The 26,697-nt window shown below is 37.9% G+C and overlaps 1 protein-coding gene across 1 annotated transcript; it reads left to right on the top strand.

The window, feature by feature from the left end:
* Positions 1–18,777: 18,777 nt before the first annotated feature.
* On the top strand, positions 18,778–24,060 carry LOC136220969 (phragmoplastin DRP1E). The gene is made up of 15 exons (XM_066008842.1): positions 18,778–19,073; positions 19,200–19,263; positions 19,342–19,449; positions 19,528–19,629; positions 19,795–19,845; positions 19,934–19,995; positions 20,206–20,296; positions 20,403–20,467; positions 20,567–20,761; positions 20,863–20,982; positions 21,061–21,131; positions 21,421–21,646; positions 21,772–21,822; positions 21,926–22,324; positions 23,710–24,060. Exons 1-15 carry the CDS (start codon positions 18,933–18,935, stop codon positions 23,836–23,838), a joined length of 1,875 nt encoding a protein of 624 aa, XP_065864914.1. The 5' UTR covers positions 18,778–18,932; the 3' UTR covers positions 23,839–24,060.
* The last annotated feature ends 2,637 nt before the right edge of the window (positions 24,061–26,697 follow it).

The raw sequence follows: 26,697 nt of genomic DNA, 5'->3' as shown, positions 1-26,697 counted from the left end.
TTTTTTATCCTTATAATTATATATTATTTATTCATTTATTCTCAACAAAATATTTTTGCCTAATTTTTACTTTTTGATTTTGATTTTGATCCTTATATTTATTTATTTATATTTTTTCTATCCCTAGACTAATCTCACTTTTGATCCTTATACTTGTTTGTTTTTACTTTTTTTTATCATGGAGAATAATTTTGACAAATATTTTTCTTTTATCGTATTATTCGGTTTTGGTATTTATTTTTAATTATATTTTTTTAAATAGAATAGTTATGCATTTTTATTTATTTATTTTATTTCAGTTTCTTTAGTTTCACCGTCTTTTGATTTTAATGGTTGAATAAATTGATTTTCATTTTTATATTTACATGTGATTAATTTATTAATATAAACACATGTATGTATAGAAATTATTGTTAAAAACACAACTCTAATTTATTACATCATTTGAACCAAACAGCCACAAAAGGGAATCATGAGTATATCATTCTCTTTGTGGAACTAAAACAAACAGAGAATGAAATTCAGGGTCATTTCATTCCGTTACTTCTGTGCGAATCAAACGTCCCCTAAAGGTACAATGCATACTTAAGTTACTATGATTAGCCCTTGGATATATTTAATTGTTGATCAATTATTTTTAAATAAATTAATATTTTAAATGGATATAGTAGTTATTATTTATTTTTTAACTCATTAAAGTATATATTTAATATGTCAATTATGTAAATAATTCAAACTATATTTAACATGTATAAAAATGTCAATATATTACTGTTTTATTTTAATAAAACAGCTAAGAAATTATCTCGTGTCTATTTACATGTCAATTGATGTGTTAAAACAAAGACTTACTAGCAGTTCTGTTTGCGCTAATTGGAGTTTGAATCACACATAACTGGATCGTACAAAAAAGATTTAGGACCCGTTTGGTTTACCTGTTGTTTACTGTTACAGCTTGTCGTTGTAAAAAGCTGTTTTTCAGCTATAAAAGTCCAACAAAAAGTGTCTAACTAACACACATAAAACTCTTCATTTTAAAGTGAAAGGACAAAAAAAATGAGAAAATAGAGTAATCAAACACATTTTTAACGTATTAAAAAATAAATGATCAAGAATTTAATGTTTCCTTTTAAAAGATTATAAGTTTCATGTGTTAAAAACAATTGAGCAAGAGTTTTAATATATTCATTTAAAAGATTTAGAGTTAAATCGATAAAGATAAAATTAATAAAGAGCTTTTTTTTTTTTTACAGGAAGAATGTAATAGATTAATAGCCTGAGGCAAAAACGTTATAAGCAAAGGCGGGATAGATGTTATCCCAAGCCCCACGATCAGACACAGAAGCCACATCCCGAGCAAACACATGAGCTAGGCGATTCGCTGATTGACGAACAAAATTGATACTACAATTTCCTATGTTTTGTACCAAAGACCAACAATCTCCAATAAAATGGTTAAATTCTTAAATTTTTTTTACAGAAAATTCTTAATTTTTTAAATTCTACATTAATTTAATTTATTGATTAAATATTGCTTAATATATTGAGGCTTCATGTACTTGTTTAAATTATTAGTTATAGAACTTTCAATTTTGGAGATGTTTCATTAGTAACATGAACTTGTTTAAAATGTTTCAATAGCCTCATAAATTTATAAGGGCGAAATAAGAAGAGATTTAAACAAATTAAAACATGTATCACTTCAAATAAGTTCAAGAAGCTAAAATTATTGTAATCAACTAATAAATTATTGGAAAGAAGTCTAGAAAGCAATATGATATCTTTAAAATTTAAAGAGTTAATAATATAACTTAACAAGTATAAATGAATATCGATTAAGGTTGGTTTGAGTGGTTAAGAACTTCGATTCACTTAAGCTAGGTGTCGAGTTTAAGTCCTCGTGTACGCTAAAAATTTTAATTGATGGAAGATCCACCAAAACCGATAAATTTACAATAAATGTCAGAGGCCTTTTGGCTTAGTTGGCACCCCAAGAGTAAAGATAATATATGAGTTTATATTATCAGTATCATCATAAATATTATTTTTGTTTCTCCCGATTTCTCGGTTTCTAGGATTATCGGACACCCTTTAGGTGGATCTTCTCCAAAATTAAACTTAAATACTATATTAATAATATCATAAACATATTAAAAACTCTTGCGCCGCTAGAGAGAGAAGGGACCTTCTCTCTAGATCTCCAGCCCTCCTCCACCACCGCCTCCCACCTCATCCGCCTTCTGTTTTCTTTCTTCTCCCCCACTCCTCCTAAACCATCAACTCTCCTCTTGTTTGCCTTCCTTTTGCTGGTGTTTAGTTGTGGAGGAAGAAGGAATCCCACCGTTTTCATTTTTTCTGTTTTCATAGTTATTTTCTTTTGTTTGTGTCAGTTTTTTAGTAGGATCCTATACATTTCTTCGTATCTCTGTATCCGTTTAAATTGCGCCCGTTGGTTAAACTTTCTGTTTTTGTAACCTTTTCTGTTTTAGCAAGGACAGAAACGGTAGATCTTATCCGTAGATTACTGGATCTACGTGATTGCAAAAGAAATGACTTAGATCCGAAGTTTCAGAATGGTTTAAAAGCTGAAGATTGGACTACAGTTGCTTTGCGACGAATTTGGAGTTACGATCTATATATAGTTCCAATGTTGTTTATGTTTAATGTACCTTTAATGGTTTTTTTTTTGCTTTTAATAGTCATTTTCTTGCCCTCGTGGACTATGTATTAGGCTTTGCCTATACGTATGTAAGGTTTTATTCCTTACTGGTCTCTTATGTACTTGCAATTTTATGATTTAATGAAATATTAGCTTTACTATAAAAAAAAAATCATAAACAATATATTGATTGATTTGCATCATAAGAAAAAAATGATGTGTCAACAGATAAATTCTTCTTTGTTTCACTTTCTTTTCACTATTTTTTTTGTGAGACGTGATGTTGGAAAAACACAAGACAAAAATATATTACCCAAATAAACATCAAAATGGAATAAATATAACTAATAAAAATCATTTTTCTCGCAAGTGATAAGTATAGGTCTCGCTATTAACGAGCAGCCGTCGTCGTGATATCTAATTCTGATCCCCACAACCGGACCCTAATCTCTCATCCATCTCCCAAATGGACCTCGCCGCAGCCTTTGCAGATGGAATAACCCTGGCCGATGAAGCGGAGAATGGTCTGATCATCTCGCCGATTGAGGAGGGGGAGCAGCCACAACCCCCTAAGTGGAGCCTTGTCGGTCGCCTGTTAACGGACTGAAGCTTCAAGCCCCTGTTTATGAAGAATACCTTGGTAGATTTATGGAGACCAGCCAAGGGTCTGTGCATTGTGGATTTAGGGCCCAACCTATTCCGGTTTGATTTCTTTCATCCCTTTGAACGGGAGCGAGTGGTGAAAGGGGGGTCGTGGACCTTTGAGCAACATCTCCTTGTAACGCAACGGCTGGAGCAAGAACAGAACCCCGCTGAGGTAATCCTTAATGAAATATAATTTTGGGTGCAGGTATTTGAGTTACCAGTTGGTTTTATGCCGGAAAGGGTTGCAATGTGCATTGGTAACTTTCTTGGAAAATTTGTTGAAGCCGACACCAACAATTTCTCAGGCTTTGGATGGGCCTTTATGAGGATTCGGGTATCAATGAATGTCACAGCTCCGCTTAAACGGAAAATGAAAATTGCTAAAGCCGGAGGGGAATTCACTTGGGTTTTTTTCCAGTATGAAAGATTACCACTATTTTGCTTTTATTGTGGTAAAACTGGGCACCCGGAAAGATTTTGTGCTGCTCTCCTTGAGCTGTCTCATCCAGCAGCAGCAACAATGTCTTATGGAAGTGGTCTCTGTGCTTCTAATCGTCATAACATGGTTCCCCCGATATCCAAGTTTCTTCTTCCAAGGCCCCTAATAGCGACACCGTTACCGCAGACAGCCGTTGAGATTAAGACTCCAGGCTCAGCTGAGGGAAGTATGTCTACTAGGATCCCAATGTTTGAAATTAGTAACAATCAGGGAGCCCATCACCTTATGGATAAGGGGAAAGGCGTACTTAGCGGGTCCGACTTAAAAAAAAAAACCCTGTTGAACAATCGTTGGCATTACCTGACAAGTATCTAGGTTTGCCTTCTGTTATTAGAAGAAGCAAGGCACAAGTGTTTGGTTATATCGCTGGAATGGTGCAAAGCAAGGTCAGAAGCTGGAAGGCCCGATATCTGTCACGTGCAGGTAAAGAAGTAATACTAAAATCTGTTATTCAGGCGCTTCCTGCCTACGCGATGAGTCTGTTCTTAATTCCAGGGGGCTTATGTTCGGAGCTTGAAAAAATTATGAATTCCTTTTGGTGGGGCTCTTCGGGAGCGGGCAAGGGTGGTATTAACTGGAGATCCTGGGATAGACTCTGCATTCCTAAGAAATTCGGCGGTATAGGCTTTCGGAAATTGCACCTATATCATATGGCCCTGCTGGCCAAACAGGGATGGCGTTTACTCACTAATCCCGACTCTTTGCTTGCTCGTGTCTATAAGGCTTGTTACTACCCTGAGTGTTCTTTTCTGGATGCCGAATTACCACATTGTCCGAGCTATATTTGGCAAAGCGTGATGGTGGCCCAGAATGTTGTTCGTGCAGGGGCTCGATGCTTAATTGGCTCTAGAAAGGAGGTTCGGATATGGGATGATCCCTGGCTGCCGTCGGCAGATCACCCCTTTGTTGTAAGCCTGAGTCTACAGGGCGTTGATTCTGATACGAAATATGCCGTTGGGTCGGAAAGAACGGCTGGACGGCTGGTATTGGTTTGGGGACCGCGTCGGAAAATATACTGTGAAACAGGGGTACCGGTCTTTACAGCAAACTGTTTCTCTAGGAAATGATGTCGGGGTTAATTGGAATGCTCTTTGGAAGCTTTGTGTACCCCCCCCCCCCCCCCCCAAGGTTAAGGACCTAATTTGGAGAGCCTTATCCCATACTGTGCCTACAATGGAGGCTCTAAAGGTACGTAGTGTTCCGGTGAGTGATATCTGTTGAAACACCTTTTCCACAAGATTTTGATTTGACAAAATCATCCATGATTAAGAGGCAATTAAATTTAGATGCTTTGATTTAATTATACTAATGTGTTTGTTCAATATTGAGTGCAAAAATATATAAAGTAAAGACAGGACAAAAATCAGCATAAGCAAAGCTGAGTAGAACGGAACTCAGCATAGCAGAATGGAAGCTGAGTGGAGTAGAACTCAGAAGCAAAACGAAGCTGACTCAAATTGAAGATTTCCTCAAAAGCGATTAATCAGAACGGAGCTGACCAAGAAGGAACTCAGTCTGGAAGTTGAACATCTGAAGATAACGAATAAAGCTGAGTAATAGTCAGGACAGCATGAAGGATCCGTTCACTAAAGGACAAACGCTGCCAATCTTCTGCACCAATAATTGGAACCTCGAAGACACACAAAAGACTAATTCCAAGAAACATGGGTCATTGGATTATTGGTAAAAGACAACTGGCACAAAAAGACAAGTCTGATGCATGAAGACAAAACCTGACGCCTGGAGAAAACAGAGGAAGGGAATGGCGGTACAGACTGAAGCTGACCAGAATCTGTCCCCCAAAAGAGCCGTTTTAGTGTTAACGGTAACAACAATTCAAACGATCCAATCTGCAGATTTCCTTCTATAAAAGGACAATCGAGAACCTTGGATCATTACTGAAGCATAAAAAGAAAAATACAAAGAGAGAAAATCTTGAAAGCACTCAAATAAAAAAAATCTTACACCAACGTTTCATTCTTTGTGTAAATGCTAGATTGATTGTTTTGTAATCATCTAAAGTGTTCTTTAGTTGAAAAAGAACAAGTCTGTGATCAATAGGAATATTGAGAGTGTTAAGCTGAGTGACTGGTTGTAAGCATTCAGTGGTAGAGAAATTTAGGTGCTGGGTTGTAGCACTTAGTAGGAGTTGAGTAGACGAATAGAGAAAGGTACTCTTGCATATTCAACTGCCTTGTAATTGGTTTGTGCTCTACCGTTAAAGAGCTCAGTATTGGATTCAAAAAGCCCGGAGGACTTTGGGGACTGGACGTAGGCAGAGAGGCCGAACCAGGATAAGTGATACTGAGTAATCTCTAAACTCTCTCTTATATTGCAGGTGTTGTTTGCTTTATTTACTTAGCATATAAATTGCCAAAACTGACCTTGAGTAAATAAGTGGTGCTGAGTTAGAAGCTGACCTTCAAGAGTGTCAATTCCTAACTTACAAGAAAATACATTTAGTCAACATCTGACTAAAGCTGTCTTAAAACATATCTCACCAAGTTGACCAAAAAGCTGAGTTAAGAAACTCCTAAAATAACTTCTTGTCAGCATAATTGAATTACGTGAAAAAGTTATATTAGTTCCTAACCCCCCCCCCCCTTGGAACTAATTACTAGGGACCAACAAGTGGTATCAGAGCCTAAGCTCACTACTCAAAGATTTAACAATCTTGAGCTGATCCCTAAAAATGGGTGAGAATAGCACTCGGTTCCTTCCAGGAAACCAAACAACACAGATACTCCCTGAGGGACTATCAATCACTAGACCTCCCCTATTCTTTGGGTCAAATTATACATTCTGGAAGAATAGGATGAAAAACTTTATTCAAGCCACAAACATGAGTGCATGGCTTGCAATTGTTCAAGGTCCACATGTGCCATACAAAACTGTTAACAATGAGAAAATTGTTAAAAGTGAGGCTGAGTGGACAGAGGATGACCTCAGAAAATTACAAAATAATGCTTCGGCTATAAACATACTTCACTGTGCCTTAGATGCTGCAGAATACAATAAGATTTCAGGTTGCGAGTCAGCACAGGAGATTTGGAAGAAGCTTGAAGTAACCTATGAAGGCACAAGCAAAGTTAAAGAGTCTAAAGTCAATCAACATATGAGACTCTACGAGCTGTTTGAGATCAATGAGAATGAAGACATCTCAGAAATGAACGCAAGGTTCACTAATATTATAAACGAGCTAAAAAGGCTTGGAAAGAACTTCACTGAAGAGGAACAGGTGAAGAAAATTCTGAGAAGTCTGCCTAAGAGTTGGCAAGCAAAGAAAACAGCTGTAGAAGAAGCTCAAGACTTGATTACCTATAAATATGATGAGCTGATCGGATCCCTGCTGACCCATGAAATCTCTATGAAAAACTTTGAAGCTAAAGAGAAAGAAAAATCAGAAGATAAGAAACAAAAGTCACTTGTCATGAAAGCTGACTCGACTGAAGCTGAGTCAACTGATGATGAGGAAATAGCCATGTTCGCCAGAAAGATGAAGAAGCTGTTCAGGAGGAATGATAGAAACGGCAAAAGGTCATTTAGAAGAAATGACAAGTATAAAGCCGAGTCAAGTGACAAGTACAAGAAGGACAGCTCGAAGTCTGTCACATGTTTTGAGTGTCATCAAACTGGGCATATCAAGTCAAGCTGTCCCAACCTCAAAAAGGAGAAGAAGGGAAGCAAAAAGGCTATGGTAGCCACATGGAGTGACAGTGATGTGTCAACATCATCTGAAGCTGAGCAAAATGAAACAGCCAACATATGTTTCATGGCAGATGATGGAGCTGACCAATCCCAATCTGAGCAAGCTGACCTCTCTGAAGATTCCGAGCAGGAGGAAAATAACAATGAGGTAACATCCTTACTTTTACTTAGAAACGAAATGGTAAATCCCCTGAGTGACTTATATACACTAACTAAGAAGTGTAACAAAAAGATTAAAGCACTCAGCAGGCGGTGTGACGAGATTGAAGAGGTCAAGCTGAGTGGCCTCCGATATCTCCTCCAGGACAACTCTGAATTACATACCAACATGCAAATCATACATGAGTTTGTCACGGAGGTTCAAACTGAGTCAAAGAAACTTAGAAAGGATGTCACAACTTTACAGAACCAAATAAAAGGTTCAACTAAGAATAAACCCCATACTGAGTACTCAGGTACTGGTCAGCATAAATAGTGTACCCAATGTAGCTGTTGTGGGAAGAAAGGACACACAAAAGCTGTGTGCTGGCATAACAAACAGACTGTCCAATGTGACTTCTGTGGTAAGAAAGGTCATACTACCAAGGTATGCTGGCATGCTCAGCACAACAATGCTGACCACACTCAATATCACCCTAAAAGGGCAACTACGTGTGGCTTTTGTGGTAAAAGTGGCCATACTACAAATGTATGTCGTCACAAGTTAAAATATGACTTTGCACCTGTTTACACTAACAAGAAAGGACCCAAAAAGAATTGGGTACCTAAAAACGAATAGTTTAAAATGCAGGTCAGCTTGACATGCGTGGAGAAATCAAAGCTTTGGTATATAGACAGCGCATGTTCAAGACACATGACAGGTGATGAAACTCATTTCATCACACTAGAGCTTAAACGAGGTGGAAGCGTAAGCTTTGGAGACAACAAGAAGGGTAAGATAGTCGGCTCAGGTACTATCGGAGGTAACCCAACCATTGAGTCTGTCTCCCTAGTTAAAGGTCTCAAATACAATCTGCTGAGTGTAGCTCAGCTTTGCAAGAGCGGCAGAAAGGTTGTATTTGATGATACTAAGTGTCAAATACTCGAGGGAAATACAAATGAATTGATCTTAACTGCCTCTCGTGTAGAAAATGTATACATGTTGAACTTAGAAAAACAGTTTTCTAAAAACATATGCTTAGTGTCTAAAGAGGACAACTCCTGGCTATGGCATAGAAGACTTGGGCATGTCAGCATGGACCTTCTTGTCAAATTAGCTAGAAAGCAATTAGTTGAGGGATTACCCAAATTAAAGTTTGAAAAAGATCAACTGTGTAAAGCTTGTCAGCAAAACAAACTAAAAAGTCATTTCATAGCAAAAACATTGTCTCAACCAAAAGACCATTGGAATTACTACACTTGGATCTTTTCGAACCTATCCAGCCACTCAGCTTGGGAGGTAAGAAATTTTCCTTGGTTATTGTAGATGATTTCTCTCGGTACACTTGGATCATCTTGCTGAGTAGCAAGGATGAAACTTTTGAGATGTTTACCACACTGATTAAAAAGCTTGAAAATGATAAAGACCTAAGAGTAGCTCACATTAGAAGCGACAATGGTGGAGAATTCAAAAACTAACAGTTTGATGAATTCTGTGAAACCAGTGGTATTGACCATAATTTCTCCACTCCTAGAACACCTCAACAAAATGGGGTTGTTGAAAGGAAAAATAGAACTATTGTCGAAATAGCTAGGACAATGCTGAGTGAAAATAGGCTTCCAAAGTACTTCTGGGGTGAAGCTGTTCACACGGCATGTTACATACTGAATAGGGCTCTAGTGAGACCTATACTTAAGAAAACCCCATATGAGCTTTGGAAAGGACGAAAGCCCAACATTGGATACTTTCGTGCCTTTGGGTGTAAATGCTTTATATTAAATACAAAAGACAACCTTGCTAAATTTGATGCTAAAGCTGACAAAGCGATCTTTTTGGGGTACTCAACAAACAGTAAAGCATATAGAGTATTCAATAAAAGAACTCAAATTGTAGAAGAGTCTGTACATATTGAGTTCGATGAAACTGACCCTACAGGTAAGTCAGCCCAGCTCGAAGAAGATGAACCAAGCTCAGCTTCCGCTGATCAACCAGAAGCCTCTGTGTCATCTATACAGAAGCTGACCCAAGGTAAGCAAGAAATTGAAATATCATTTGCTGACCAATCTATTCCTATAGAGATTGTAGAAACACCTCTTCCAAACGACTCAACATTGCCCAAGGAAATAAAGATCCCAAGAGGACATACAAAATAGGCCATTCTTGATGCTGCCAACAACAAGTTGATGACCAGAGATCAGCTTAGAAAATACCTTAGCAATGTTGCCTTCGTCTCAATGCTTGAGCCAAAGAATTTTGCTGATGCTGAGCAAGATGAATATTGGATAAACGCCATGCAAGAAGAACTTGACCAATTCACCAGAAATGAGGTATGGGATCTAGTACCTAGACCTAGGAATCAAAAGCCCATAGGAACCAAGTGGGTCTTTAGAAACAAACTAGATGAGCATGGAAATGTGATTAGAAACAAAGCTCGACTTGTAGCCCAAGGCTATAGTCAGCAAGAAGGTATAGACTATGGAGAAACATTTGCACCTGTTGCTAGGCTAGAAGCTATACGTATATTGTGTGTCTATGCTAGTTTCATGAATTTTAAACTATACCAAATGGATGTAAAAAGTGCGTTTCTAAATGGCTTTATAGACGAAGAGGTATATATTAATCAACCTCCTGGGTTTGAAGATTCAAAGTTTCCAAACCACGTTTATAAACTCAAAAAGGCCCTGTATGGCCTGAAACAAGCTCTAAGAGCTTGGTATGAGAGGTTGACCAATTTCCTGCTGACCAGGAACTATGTCAGGGGAAAAGCTGACACAACCTTGTTTATTAAGAAAAAGGGTAAACATACCCTACTTGCACAGATATATGTAGATGATATAATATTTGGTGCTACTGACGATTCTTTGTGCAAAGAATTTAGCCAACAGATGCAAAGTGAGTTTGAAATGTCGATGATGGGTGAACTCAACTTTTTCCTTGGACTTCAAATCAAGCAAGGTAAGAATGGCATCTTTATAAGTCAGTCTAAGTACACCAAGGAAATGTTAAAGAAATTCAGCATGGTAGATTGCAAACCAATATCAACCCCCATGGGTACTGATACTGTCCTATGCAAGGATGAGAAGAGTAAGTCAGTTGATAGTAAACTCTATCGAGGTATGATAGGTTCTTTACTCTATCTCACAGCTAGTAGACCTGATATTCAGTACTTAGTATGTTATTGTGCTAGATATCAAGCTGACCCCAGGGAATCTCATTTAACTGCTGTGAAAAGAATTTTTAGATACTTGCAAAGCTCAGTTGATGCAGGTCTATGGTATCCAACTTCAAATGACTTCACCCTCACTGGATATACTGATGCTGACTATGGACGAGATAAGCTAGAACGGAAGAGTACTTCGGGAGGATGTCATTTCCTCAGAAGTTGTCTAGTATCTTGGTTCAGCAAAAAGCAATCATCCGTAGCCCTTTCTACAACCGAAGCTGAGTACGTGGCTGCTGGAAGTTGTGTTGCACAAGTCCTATGGATAAAGCAACAGCTTGAAGATTATGGAGTCAAAACAAAGACGATAGATATCAAATGTGATAACAAGAGTGCCATTGATCTATCTAAGAATCCAGTTCAACACAGCAGGATGAAGCATGTTAGCATAAGACATCACTTCATCAGAGATCACGTACTAAAAGATGAGATCAATCTGACCTATGTGCCAACAAATGAACAGCTTGCAGATATCTTCACTAAACCCTTGGCACGAGAACAATTCAATACACTAAGGGCAGCCATCGGTATATCAAATCCACTCTAAGTAAATCTACATGAAAAATTGAATGTTGAGTGATTGCCATGATGAGTGAAATGTTGAATGTTTGTGCAAATACCATGCTGAGTAAATTAACAAATAAGAAACTTCTATTTCACCAAAGTTTGAAATAATCACCCTATGCTAAGTTGACATATACGTTGTGTGATTATACTGAGTAGATACAAATATTGAGTAATCACCTTATGCTGAGTAGAAGTACATGCTGAGTAATCAACGTATGTTGAGTTATTTGAAGAAAGAAATATCATGTTAACAAAAACTAGGCACTCAACATCGCGAATGCTTCGAATTCTAGCAAAATAAAAAAGTAACCCACTCGCGTAAAATACCTACACGTGTAACTTCTGGCACCTTGGAAAGACGCATATTAATGGCAAAACCCATGCGCCGAAGATGTCATAAATGACAGTATCTTTGTCGGTTGGACGTCCCTAGGCAAAACGGCTATTTAAATGAATAGGGCCGCCATAAATCTATATAAAAAGTGGAAGGATCCCCACTCATTACTCTTTACGCCTACGATTTTCTGAAATCAAACTCTTCTCTCCCTAAAACCTCAAAACCTTCAACAATGGCTTCCGGCAAAGACAAAATCCCTAACCTCACTACTCAACTTGGCCAAACCTCTGGCAAACCCACTCAGACTGACCCCGCGGATCATTCGACGCAAATAGAAAGGAAAATGATCAAAGTACACAAAAAGGTCAACAATCTGGAGGTTCTGAAATGCAGATGGTTCTCTCCAGGATTCGTCACCTCTGAGAAACCATTTTGTGACTGGATCGAGAAGAACAAGTGGGCTGGTCTCTTCTCTCTCTCGGGAACAACCTACCCTAGGTTAGTACGAGAATTCTACTCAAATCTATATGTTGATGAAGATGATTCTGATTATTTGGAAACCACAGTCAAAGGTCAGAAAATCACCATAACTCCTGCCTATCTAGCCACTTTACTAGATTTACCAGACGAAGGAATAGAGTTTAGGACAACAAATGAGAAAGTACCAAAAGATAAGGTTGAGAAGATCAAGGGGTTCTGTAAACCCAAGGACCATAAAGGTGAAATACCCAGCACCTGTATGGGGAAAGAACAAAAGATGGTCCACTACATGCTGACCAACTTTATCTTTCCCAAACTCAGCTCAGCTTCATCCGCCTCTAACTTTGAGCAGTGCTTCATATGGCACATGCTGACCTACACATGCTGACTTACACTCTGCTCAATCTCCCCGTCTTCCTAGTTGGAGCTCTTCAACAAGGCGGTAAGAAACTCCGCTTGGGGTCTCTAATCATAAAAATTCTCAAAGACAAGCAGATCGAGACGATAAATGAAACAAGTAGCTTGGGGAGTGAAATCACTGCAGTTCTGCTGGATGGATTGTTGTACAATCAACCCTTGAAAGGATATGAAGGAGCTGGAGATGCTGAGGAAATTGAAGAAGCTGAGCACCTAGAAGTTGAGCTTGAAAATGAGCCTGAAAAAGAAGTGGAGACTCATGCTGAGTCCCCTAAGACAGCTCAACCTGAGCAGAAGAAGAAGAAGCGGAAGGCTCTTGAAACTTGCTCTAAAGATATTCATGCTGTCCCAAAGAAGGTAAGACTCATATCTCAAGAAAGAGCCAAAGCTGACAAAGCTAAGGAAAAAGCTGAGTCAGCAGAAAAGAGAAAGAGGCTAGAAGGGCCTGAGGATGAAGAAGAGGAAACTCCCGAATCCCCTTTGATGAAAAGGAAGAAGGCTAATTCCTTACAACCAGTTGAAGCTAATCCCATAGATTGGGTTGTATCCTCCCAAGGTCATGGAGTTGACCTAGAAAAGGAAACTGAGGAAGAAACTGAGCAAAGAGCTGAACAAGAGCAGGAAGCTGAGAAAGAAACTGAGCAACAAGCTGAGCAGACAAATGTTGAGCAACCTCAAAATGAGGCTGAACAGAGGGTTGAAGGAGAAGAAAATATTGCTGTTGGGGATCATGCTGAGCAACTTGAAAATCCATATATAGAAGACGAGACAGTTGCTACTGAGTCCAGTGAAGGTATTCCAGCTGACCCTTCATCCCCAAAAGCTCCGACACGACGAAGACTTAAAAAGAAGGCGCAAAAGCAAATTGATCTTATGGACGACTTTCCTATTGATGAGCTTGAGACTGACCTCTCCAAAATCCAGTTCCAGTACTTCTCGAATGATGCTGAGACTGAGTCACCTCCAGCAGATACCGTACAAAAGCAAGCCTTTGTTACTCAGGATGAGGAACAAGCCAAAACCCCTGACAATCCAATCCAGGCTGATCACGATGGATCAAATCCTGCTTCAACTTCACCCATTCAAGACGAGCAGGTCAACATGCCTAATCAAACTCCACCTCCAACTCAGCATATTGATGACTCAGCTCATGAAATCAATCAAAGTCCAGGTACCAATCAAGGTACTCAATCTGGCAGAGAGCCAACTCCTCCACCACCATCAAGCTCAATACAAGCCACTGAGTCTCATGCTGCTCAATTCACGTACTTGAATGCTACTGAGTCAGGACGCCGTATCATTGCTTCTGCTCAGTCCTTGCTTCAAGATTTGAACCTTCCTCAAGCTAATGCTAATCAATCTACTCAAGCTGAGTCCTCACAATTGTCAGGTATCACTCAGCTTCTCAATGAACTCATAGGATTGAAGGATCTGGTCAGTATCATAACTACGGTTCAAACCCGGTAACCCAATCAAGATCAAATAGCAAAACTGACCGACTTGGTGCTCTCAATGGCAAACCATATGAATTCGCTTGAAGGCAAACTTCACCAGCTGACGGCAGTCAATCCAGGGTATGCCACTTCTACTGAACTTCAAGGACATTTTACCAAGTTAACTGAAGAACTGACCAAGTCGAGTGCACCCGGCAATGTTGAGTTTGCCACCTCTGCCGAACTTCAACAATGCTTTACCAAGCTTCATGCTGAGCTGACCAGTACGCGTGACCTAGTATCCTCCTCTTCTCAGTGTACAATAGACCAGCTGAGTGAAGCTGTCAGCATACTCAACATCAACCAGGCACAGATGGATGTTGATCCAATTTCCAACAGTGAGCTCTTGAGCTTTTCCCAGGCCATTATGAAAGCCATGCGCATCAACAATGCCCAGCGGATGTTCTATGATTCTGCCTTGCTCAAAATGTACCATCAATCGTTTGGTCAGATCACCGCCTCGCTCACCTGGCTAAGCAAATCCCATGAATGCCTACTTAGCATGATCAGCAGCTCCCTCCGGGTTCCTCGGCATGTCCAGGATGACAGTGTTCCTGTTATTGATGGTTTGGGTGAAAGCACTAAGCGGCTTCAGCGCTACTCCCATTACCTTTCCAATGCCTCACGAAATGAAACCTTCCTCTACAAACCCGATGATGGCAAAACGGGGGAGACAAGTCAAGGAGGAACTCAGCCTGCTGTTAATGTTTCAAGAAGTAAAGAAAAAGGCAAAGGAATTGCTCAAGCTGATCACCAAGCTCAGAAGAAGAAGAAGTAGAAATAGATGTAGTCTAGTAAATGTTGTTTGTTTAGAACTTGCATAGAAACAGTTATATGTTCTGTTTGGAATTATCTTTTTGCTTAAATCTATGTCAAGTACTATTTCCTCAAACTGGTCGATAAAATTGAACAAACAAAAGAAGTAAAAAATACTCAGTATACATTAACACTAAAACACTTAGGTAATAAACTGAGTAACAACATACTTCTAATATTTTTTGAAAGCTGACTTAAAATTCAAAAAGATCAGAAAAATCCAACATTAAAACTAAGTCAGCATACACAAGTGTCTTAAAAAACCTTGGAAAGTTTAAGACAATATGTGCAACCCTTACGGGGGAGTAATTTCAAAATATCAATCATGGGGTAACTTATAACTAAGTTCCATAATTATGTATTTTGCCAACATCAAAATGGGGGAGTCTGTTGAAACACCTTTTCCACAAGATTTTGATTTGACAAAATCATCCATGATTAAGAGGCAATTAAATTTAAATGCTTTGATTTAATTATACTAATGTGTTTGTTCAATATTGAGTGCAAAAATATATAAAGTAAAGACAGGACAAAAATCAGCATAAGCAAAGCTGAGTAGAACGGAACTCAGCATAATAGAATGGAAGCTGAGTGGAGTAGAACTCAGAAGCAAAACGAAGCTGACTCAAATTGAAGATTTCCTCAGAAGCGATTAATCAGAACGGAGCTGACCAAGAAGGAACTCAGTCTGGAAGTTGAACATCCGAAGATAACGAATAAAGCTGAGTAATAGTCAGGACAACATGAAGGATCCGTTCACTAAAGGACAAACGCTGCCAATCTTCTGCACCAATAATTGGAACCTCGAAGACACACAAAAGACTAATTCCAAGAAACATGGGTCATTGGATTATTGGTAAAAGACAACTAGCACAAAAAGACAAGTCTGATGCATGAAGACAAAACCTGACGCCTGGAGAAAACAGAGGAAGGGAATGGCGGTACAGACTGAAGATGACCAGAATCTGTCCCCCAAAAGAGCCGTTTTGGTGTTAACGGTAACAACAATTCAAACGATCCAATCTGCAGATTTCCTTCTATAAAAGGACAATCGAGAACCTTGGATCATTACTGAAGCATAAAAAGAAAAATACAAAGAGAGAAAATCTTGAAAGCACTCAAATACAAAAAGATCTTACACCAACGTTTCATTCTTTGTGTAAATGCTAAATTGATTGTTTTGTAATCATCTAAAGTGTTCTTTAGTTGAAAAAGAACAAGTCTGTGATCAATATGAATATTGAGAGTGTTAAGCTGAGTGCCTGGTTGTAAGCATTCAGTAGTAGAGAAATCTAGGTGCTGGGTTGTAGCACTTAGTAGGAGTTGAGTAGACGAATAGAGGAAGGTACTCTTGCATATTCAACTGCCTTGTAATTGGTTTGTGCTCTACCGTTAAAGAGCTCAGTATTGGATTCAAAAAGCCCGGAGGACTCTGGGGACTAGACGTAGGCAGAGAGGCCGAACCAGGATAAGTGACACTGAGTAATCTCTAAACTCTCTCTTATATTGCATGTGTTGTTTGCTTTATTTACTCAGCATATAAATTGCCAAAACTGACCTTGAGTAAATAAGTGGTGCTGAGTTAGAAGCTGACCTTCAAGAGTGTCAATTCCTAACTTACAAGAAAATACATTTAGTCAACATCTGACTAAAGCTGTCTTAAAACATATCTCACCAAGTTGACCAAAAAGCTGAGTTAAGAAACTCCTAAAATAACTTCTTGTCAGCATAATTGAATTACGTGAAAAAGTTATATTAGTTCCTAACCCCCCCTTGGAACTAATTACTAGGGACCAACAATATCTGCCCCAGGTGTTCGAGCGGGGTCGAAAACATTTTCCACGCGCTGGTATCATGTGATTACGCATAAAATGTTTGGCCCCTATCGTTGGTTGGTGATATCAACCCGCAATTTGTGTGCTTCAGCGAATTTTGGATCCACATATCAGCTCAGAACAGGCAAGTTCAGGAGGTTGATGCTGTGATTTGCTGGGGAATTTGGTTCTAGCGCAACGATGTAGTCTGGAATCGGACAAGAACAGCAGCCCCGATTTGTGTTCAACAGGCACTAATGTTCCTTGATAATTGGAAAAGAGCGAAAATGTTTACTGGTATGCCTCGTCTGGTTGTCAATCGTTCGCCTGCTAACTGGTCTCCCCCGCCACTTGGTTTCCTGAAATTAAATTCGGACGCGGCTATGTTCGAAGCTGCCGGTGTTTGTGGGTTCGGGTTGATTGTCAGGAATGAGATTGGAGCCTTTGTTGCTGTGCGAAATGGTATTTTGCAGGGTCAGGTTAATGCAGTGACGGCGGAAGCCATGTCCGTTCGGGAGGCTCTGAGCTGGATTAAAGACAGAGGATGGACCAACATTATCATTGAGACAGATTCTCAAATTTTTGTTCAGTCAATGGCTCACGCAACAGAGGCGGTTTTGCCTTATTTTGTCATAGTCCGAGATTGTATTAGCATTATTAACGAGCTAGGTAGTTGCTCTATTCAGTTTATTAGGAGGACAGCTAATTGTGCTGCACATAAACTTGCTAGATTGGTAGGAGAGTCATTGGCGGACGGAGAGTGGATTTCAAACCCTCCGGATTTTTATTTAACATTTTGCTCGCTGATATCTAATAAACACTCTTCTTCTGTGTCAAAAAAAAAAAAATATAACTAATAAAAATGAATTAACTATTATAATAAATATATAAAATGAAAACAATTTAAAAAATAAGAAGACAAAACAATAATTATCGAAAGATCGAAAAAAACAAAAATTATATATCTATATAAAAGTGGAGACAAAAGATATTTCTATATTTTGACGCATCACATTAATTGCGACGTATAAAAAATTAAAGAAAAAAATCATATTTTTTATAATAATTTTTACTCTATTTTTCTGGGGTGGAAATTGAAAAATTTACACCTAAAGTCTATCAGTTGGAAATTGAAAAGGTTGCACTAATTTTTACTTTATATGTGTACAATATTAGAATATCAAAAGATATTTATGTTCACTATACATTCTTTTCTACGGCTCCCACACCTGTTCGTATGTTGATAAAGTTCCCTAGATATGAAAGATGCACATATTCGCTCTCACCAATTCATTTGTCAATAAGTTCTCTGCTCAGGGAACAAAAAATGATTTGGAGAAAATTTGAACCCCAAATCACTACCATTTAAATTATTTATTAATTAATAATACTTAATTTCTAACTTTATTTATATTAATTAATGAATCTTTATTAGTTTAAGACAATTAAAATTATAATTACAATAAAAAAATTAAAAATTGTAAATTATAAAGGACACAAAAATATATATTTTTATTTGAAATAAATCATTTATATTTATCTTTCAAATTTTATGCTAAATTACTTATCGTTTATGTAATAAAATGAAATTTTGACTCATTTTCGTGCCCTTGTGGACTATATATTAAGATTTGTCTATATATATAAGGTTTTATTCTTTACTGATCTTTTATGTACTTATAATTTTATAATTTAATGAAATATTAGCATTACTTAAAAAAAAAAAAAAATGGATAAAAGTAAATTTGAACATTATCGCAATATTTATTTATAAGATAAACTTAATTAATAAATATTAAACTAATCAAGCCTCAAATATGTGTTTTACCTTACCATAATAATAACCGTAAAACATGGGACATACAATATCAATTGAGTATCAAACATTCACTGACCGTGACGTTTCTCTCCGTAACAGACAAACCAAAAAAAGCCAATCGATTTTATTTAAATATTTATTTTTAAAACCTTTCAGGCATGTACCGTCTGTTTCAAGTGAAGCTGCTCGCATCCTTCTTCTCTTCTCTTCTCTTCTTTGTCTTGCCTGCTCTTTCTGGAATTTTCATTTTCTCTCATTTCTTAGGGTTTCTGAACTTCATTTTGAAAAGTCCAAGTGTTTTAGGGTTTCAATTTTGAAGATGACGACCATGGAGAGCTTAATTGGCTTGGTAAATAGGATACAAAGAGCTTGTACTGTGCTTGGAGACTATGGAGGTGGAGATAATTCTTTTTCTTCTCTTTGGGAAGCTCTTCCTTCTGTAGCCGTCGTTGGTGGCCAGGTTTGTTGTTCTCTTCCATTTCTTGTGTATTTTTCTGTTAATTTGATTGAGGAACCAAAAATCTCTGGTGATCTCAATTTATTTCGGAGATATTTATACTGTTTGAAATTTTATGTTGAGCTGCAGAGTTCAGGAAAATCTTCGGTTTTGGAAAGCATAGTAGGGCGTGACTTTCTTCCTAGAGGATCAGGTTTGTGTGTTTTCTTGTGGATTCTCGAGAAAACAAATAAAAGCTTCTTGTTAACGTGTTTTGGAAATATTCTTGCAGGAATTGTGACTAGAAGACCTTTGGTTTTGCAGCTTCATAAGACCGACGAAGGATCACATGATTATGCCGAGTTTCTCCATCTCCCTAAGAGACGGTTTACTGATTTTGGTCGGTTGCTATGCCTTCTCTTCAACTATCTGCAGATATTGCTAATTCTGTGAATTCTCATTTTTTTTCTCTGTGCAGCCTTGGTTCGCAAGGAAATTCAGGATGAAACGGATAGAATCACAGGGAAGAGTAAACAGATTTCTCCGGTTCCTATTCATCTCAGCATCTACTCACCTAATGGTGCGTAATTATTGTAATTTTTTTTATTCTATTCATTTATATATTCATGCCATGCTGGGGAATGACCCTCTGTTAGTTTACCATGATATTCTTTATTTTAAGCATTATTTGCCCTAGGTTGTAAGCATTAACTGTTTTTCTTTCTTGCTCTGCTTCATTTCACAGTTGTCAACTTGACCTTGGTCGATTTGCCTGGTTTGACAAAAGTTGCTGTTGGTATGTTTTACTTTTCATTTTGAATTTAACTTGCAATTGCGTTTTATTTTATATTACAGTCTTGATTGGAATGTTTTTTTCTCCTTAGAGGGACAGCCGGAGAGTATAGTGGAAGACATTGAGACCATGGTCCGGACTTATGTTGGAAAGGTAATCCTGTCTGTCACTGTTATGTCTGTTCTATTTGTTGGATTCTTATAAATAGTCAGACAGTATAAAATGTCTTTCGATTAGCATCATAAGCAAGTTATACCTTCAGAGTCTGATATGGAATTGGGAGAATCCAAAATGTTAATATATCAAATCTATGCTTCTATATTGCATCATATTTGCTAATTGATCATTATACAATATCTGCAGCCAAATTGCATCATACTTGCTATCTCTCCAGCCAATCAAGATATTGCTACATCTGATGCTATCAAGCTTTCTAGGGAAGTTGATCCCTCGGGTGTGTTGCTCTTACCTTTGTACTTTATTCCAGCTGTATAGAATTGAAAGCTCTTGGTTGCTTGGCTGGGTGTAACCTTATAAATTGTTCATTGCAACTTACTCAGGTGAGCGAACATTTGGGGTGCTGACAAAGCTGGATTTGATGGACAAAGGAACTAATGCACTAGATGTAGCGTTTCACTCTTTTTCTCCATTGATGTATTGTTTGTTTTGATCAAAGTTGCAAATGCCAGAACTAAAATATGCTTAATTCCTGTTCATGCTCAAGGTTTTGGAAGGAAGATCATATCGGCTGCAACATCCTTGGGTTGGGATTGTGAACCGCTCACAGGCAGATATTAACAAAAATACTGATATGATTGTTGCTAGGCGAAAGGAGCGAGAATATTTTGCAACTAGTCCTGACTATGGCCACTTAGCCAGTAAAATGGGTTCAGAATATCTTGCTAAACTTCTCTCAAAGGTTTATAATTTAAAAGCAGAAATTTTGAGATAATTTGAGAAGGGAATAAAAAACAAATACTAGGTTGTGATTCTGATTCTGATTCGTTTCCTTTGTTTTAGCACTTGGAGTCAGTAATTAGGGCTCGTATACCAAGCATCACATCCATGATTAACAAAACAATTGATGAACTTGAATCGGAGATGGACCATCTTGGTAGGCCTATTGCTGTTGATGCTGGGGTGAGCTGCTTATTTATTTTCTATGATTATACTACTAGATTATAATTCCTTCATTGCATAACCAAAATTCTGTTTTAGGCACAATTATACACTATCTTGGAACTTTGTCGTGCATTTGACCGAATATTTAAGGAGCATCTTGATGGAGGGTAAGCATTCGTAATTGCTTTTACTCTTTTCTAACTTGTGAGGTAATTTGTAATTGTACATCACTGCTGAATAACATACATCACTCTGTTTTTGGTCCTGGTTGTGCATTACCAGGATAGGTACAAATATAAATTTATTGAATTAAATTTGATACAGCTTATTTATTTATTTATTTATTTTGCAACTTGAAGTACTTCTGTTATACAGATCTCAGCTAAGATGGATCTTCTGATTTCTTCTTTATCAAAACAATAAAATATTCTGATTTTACCCGGATTTTTTTCTTAGGCGACCTGGAGGTGATCGAGTTTATGGAGTTTTTGACAATCAGCTGCCTGCTGCTTTGAGTAAGCTTCCGTTTGATAGACATCTTTCTCTTCAGAATGTGAGAAAAGTAGTTTCAGAGGCAGATGGTTATCAGCCACATCTGATTGCCCCAGAGCAAGGTTACAGGCGTCTCATTGAGGGATCATTGAATTACTTTAGGGGTCCAGCTGAAGCTTCAGTGGATGCTGTAAGTGGTCCAATTCTTTCTGTATACATTGATTGCCACATTTCATCTGAAAATTTTCTTCACATTACCCTTATTCTTGTTACTTTTTGATGGAAGATGTTACTGATTTTAATACTCTGATTTAGGTTCATTTTGTCCTAAAAGAGCTTGTGAGAAAGTCATTATCAGAAACACAGGTTAAGCTTGGGAATTGTTTCGTTTTCTTTTCCCTTCAAGTGAGCGAATTTTAGGGCGGTTTCTTAAAGTGAATTAAATCATTGTTTTTCCATAACAAAACAGGAATTGCAGCGTTTTCCTACTCTTCAATCTGAAATAGCTGCTGCTTCAAATGAGTCTTTGGAGAGGTTCCGTGAGGATGGTAAAAAGACGGTTCTTCGATTGGTCGACATGGAAGCTTCATATCTGACAGTGGAGTTCTTTAGAAGGCTTCCCCAAGAAGTGGAGAAGGCAGGAAGGGGTCCTCAGGAGGTGGAAAGAGGAGGAAATTCTGCTGCTTCAGCTGCTGACCGATATTCAGAGGGACATTTTAGGAGGATTGGATCAAATGTGTCCTCCTATATTGGCATGGTTTCTGAGACACTCAAGAACACCATTCCTAAAGCTGTGGTGCACTGCCAAGTTAGGGAGGCAAAACAATCATTGCTGAATTTCTTTTACACACAAATAGGGAAGAAAGAGGTACTTTTTCACTGCATATTTGCTTCTGTTATAAAGCTCTAGTTACTTGAGTTTTTCATTCTAAATGATACCTATTAGGGTAAAATACATCCATAGCATAACATTATGACCCCTTTTGATATAAAAATTCTTGAATTTTACATTAAAGTTCAATGAACAAAATTTCATTAAAAAAATTGAAATAATGACTTGGATAAGTTTGATTACATTGTTGATTTTTTTTTTAATCCACGTCATGATAAATTATGGTCAAATATCTGTTTTACCCTCCTTATTTGTTAATTTTTTAACAAAATATTGTTGATTTGGACTTTAATGTTACAAAATGTAAAGTTCAAGAATTTTTATGTTAAAAGAAAAAAAAGTTTAGGAGTCATAATGTGAGTAGCGTTGTAGCTCAAGGTCATAAATGTGTTTTACCCCAATTCCCTAAGAAAGAAAATGGGATACTTGCTGCCTGCATAAAATGATTTTTTTCTCCTTGGCTAGGGCTGGCAATTCTGGTTCTTGTGTTGTAGTCTTGTTTTGTTATCTATATATTTCATATGAGGTAAATTACATCCATGATCCCTCAACTTTGCCCTTGCTTTCTTTATGGCCTCTGAACTTCAAAACCATACATAAAAGCCCTTGAACTTTGCATTTTACTTTCTTTATGGCCCTTGAACTTCAAAATCAAACATAAAAGCCCCTGGACTTTGCCCTTTACTTTCTTTATGGCCCCTTTTGACAGTTGACGATTTCAAAAGTTATAGTTGTTTAGAACCACATTTCTCATGGAATTTCCGTTTTTGGTATTCCTTCGTTTTCGGTATTTCAAATCACCATTTTCAGAGCTTCCTCTCCTAACCAATCAACACTTGAACAAACTCAAAACCAAAAACTTCAAGAATTAAAGTATCTTAAATATCATTCCCATCAATCAACTCTACGATGGAGGATTACTTGCTATTGAAGTAGTCACCTTGGTCCATGGTAACATAAAGAAAGTAAAGGGCAAAGTTCAGGAGTTTTGATGTCCAGTTTCGAAGTTTCACGGGCTATAAAGAAAGTAAGGACAGTTGATGGGTCATGGGTGTAATTTTACCAATTTCATATTATATGTGTGTTGCATAGAAATGGAAACAGAGATTGGGAAACATCATTTCTATAAAAATATGACTAGATAATAGAACTGGAAACAGAAAAGAAATTGATATGGGAATGCTACTAAAGAAAGTTTCCATGTACCATAGATAAAAACTGATAATCGTATCAAAGGGGTTGTGTTAGTCGGGTGTACCATAGATAAAAACTGATAATCGTATCAAAGAGGTCAACAGTTGGGTGTTTGTCGGGTTTAGGTAAATCGTACTATCTATATAATGTATGTTCATATGTTTCAGGCGAAGCAGCTTGCGCAATTGTTAGATGAAGATCCAGCATTGATGGAAAGGAGACAACAATGTGCAAAAAGGCTTGAATTATACAAGTCAGCAAGGGATGAGATTGATTCAGTAGCATGGGTTAGATGATTTATGTTGTAGTATAGTGTAATATTTTCACCACTGAGATTCTTTTGTGTTCTTTTCTATTTGTTTATTGCTTATTTTGTATAATTCCTTGAAATATTGCTCTACTTGTTCGGTGATTGTCACGATTTTGTAGTTTTCACGTGTGAAAACTCAGAGGCTTTCCTTGTATTATATATGGAACATAACATTATGACTTGTAATTTTAGTCTCTTAGTTTTCTCATCTTTTCAATTTTTAAATCTTTGATTTTTTTTAAGGCTTAGTACATTGAACTTGATAAGAAAAGAAAAAAAGGAGTGTTGTTATATTCAGTCCAATTTCCCACCCCAGCTCCGTGGAAGGACGAAAATGCCCTTTCATGGGTTTTGGGTGGGAAAAGCCTATTTTTTTTGCCTTCCCGACACGCGGATGTGTGGCTATCACGCCTCACTGTGTGGTCGGGCGTGATAGCCATACGCCCCACCGTGTGGTCATGCGTGTTAGTCATACGCCCGATCGCATGGTGAGGCGTGATAGTTACACGCCCGCGTGTCGGGAAGGCAAAAAAAATTAGTCCGTTAATCCGATTAAACCCGTAAATACGTGTTACTTGCTCAAACTACACAATTGTACTTAAAACCTATAAATACCATACAATTTTAACTAAAATTAGTAACAATAATATAAGTTTATGAATAAATATTATTAATTAAAACACATAAACTAATATATATCAGTCAATGTAATCTAGTCAAAGTCGCTCTCCTTTCAGCGTGTATATTGTCCAAGTGACGGACACTTGGATCACGAAATGTATACCATTGGGTGGCAATGGGAGGCACTAGAAATCCAGGTCTTAAATAAAGACGTATGTAGTGTTTATAACTCCCCAAATGACAAATCACAATCTCTCGCTCCGGTGGTCTTCCATCGTCCGAACGCATCAGCTGTATAATGCAACATCCTAATTGAGGCGTAGTAAAAAGGAATATCACTGCATTCAATATCGATGCAGCAACATATAAGTCATCCGGACTCACCATCCAGTGGGACTGACCACACTTCGCTCTTGCCCATCTAATACGCGTGAGGGCAGCATCTACTCCGTTCCAGAACACTGGCGCATACAGATCACGGTGTGCTCGCACCTCATTCTCTATAAGCACTCTAATCAGCTTCCACTCCTCCTGATTATTTGTGATGGCGTCGGCTAAAACACGAAATCCACAGTTACCATCTGCTACAACATCATGGTATCCAGTAATAAATGATACGATGAGTTCCTGAACCCCGATGTAAATGGTGGTATCCGGCGATATCCGTATCAAATCCGGCTAAAAATTTGAATATATAAAGTTCGTGAACGATAATATATTTACTTTAACATTAACTTATATATTACGAAAATAAAATATACCCGGCATCTCGTTTTTATGTATAGATGAGGATGAGGTTCGGCCTCAACTAAGACTACTCATCGAAGTAGAAGACCGTGCACGACCTCGTGGTCCCTGACTGTACTTAAATGCACTCGGATTCCGCTTCGTTGATGAATTCCCCTTTGGTCTACCTCTAACAGTGTCTTTGACCTCAGGTTCTTTGTAGCTACTTTGATCTGGGTTAATTTGATCATGAATGTACATCAATATGCGACGCACCATTACATGATCTAATTTTTCAACCTTTTCCACAAGAGAGTGAAAAACTGGTGATCCTTATACCCGTCAGCATATATGGGAGCAGTAACTGGTATGTCATTCAAACTTTCAAATGCAAGAGATCTCTAAAAAGGATGGATGCGCTCCTCATTAACCGATGTACCTGTTGGTCCCGTGTGATTAGTTCCAAGGGGGGGGGGGGGGGTTAGGAACTAATATAACTTTTTTCGTTTAATTGTATGCTGACTTAGTTATTTTGCAAGTTGGTCAGCTCAGCTTTTGGTCAGCTTGGCCAGATATGCTATAAGACAGCTTTGGACGGATATTGACTAAAGCTGTTTTATTTATAAGTTAGATATTGACACTCTTGGAGGTCAGCTTCTAACTCAGCACTTGAAATTACTCAGAGTTAACTTTAAACAATTCTATATGTTGAGTAAATTTCACATACAACACATGCACATATATAAATTGAGAGAGAGTTTAGAGATTACTCAGTATCACTTATCCTGGTTCGGCCTCTCCGCCTACGTCCAGTCCCTAGAGTCCTCCGGGCTTTTAGAATCCAATACTGAGCTCTTTAAAGGTAGAGCACAAACCAATTACAAGGCAGTTGAATATGCAAGAGTACATTCCTCTATTCGTCTACTCAACTCCTACTAAGTGCTACAACCCAGCACCTAGATTTCTCTACCACTGAATGTTTACAACCAAACACTCAGCACAGCACTCTCAATTTTACAATTGATAAACACTTGTTCCTTTTCAAATAAAGAACACTTTAGAAGATTACAAGTAATCACTCTAGCATTTACACAAAGAATGAAAGATGGGTGTAAGATCTATTTTTGTAACTAAGTGCTTTTGTATCTTTTCTCTGTTGTATTTTTCTCTTTGTAGTCCGGCAATGATCCAAGGATTTTGATTATCCTTATATAGGAGAAAATCTGGAATTGGATCATTTTGAAATGATGTAGCCGTTAAGGTTAAAACGACTCTTTTAGGGGACACATTCTGGTCAGCTTCAGACTGTTCCGGCCATTCCCTTCCTCTGCATTCTTTCAGACGTCAGGTTTGTCTTCTTGCGTCTGGCTTGTCTTTTTGTGTCAGTTGTCCTTTACCAATAATCCATTGACCCATACATCTCGAAATGTGTCTTCTGCGTATTTTCAAGGATTCAATTATTGGTACAGAGGGGCGGTAATCATTGTCTTTTAGCTAA

Source organism: Euphorbia lathyris, chromosome 2 (assembly GCF_963576675.1).
Source record: "Euphorbia lathyris chromosome 2, ddEupLath1.1, whole genome shotgun sequence".
NCBI classification, from domain to species: domain Eukaryota; kingdom Viridiplantae; phylum Streptophyta; class Magnoliopsida; order Malpighiales; family Euphorbiaceae; genus Euphorbia; species Euphorbia lathyris.
This window is presented reverse-complemented; position numbering and strand designations above follow the sequence as displayed.

Excerpts from the sequence above, each read along its gene's own strand:
- LOC136220969 (XM_066008842.1), top strand. The coding sequence starts at position 18,933 with ATGACGACCATGGAGAGCTTAATTGGCTTGGTAAATAGGATACAAAGA. Across the intron at positions 21,132-21,420 it reads AAGGAGCATCTTGATGGAGG|GCGACCTGGAGGTGATCGAG; the intron begins GTAAGCATTCGT and ends TTTTTTTCTTAG. Across the intron at positions 21,647-21,771 it reads CTGAAGCTTCAGTGGATGCT|GTTCATTTTGTCCTAAAAGA; the intron begins GTAAGTGGTCCA and ends ACTCTGATTTAG.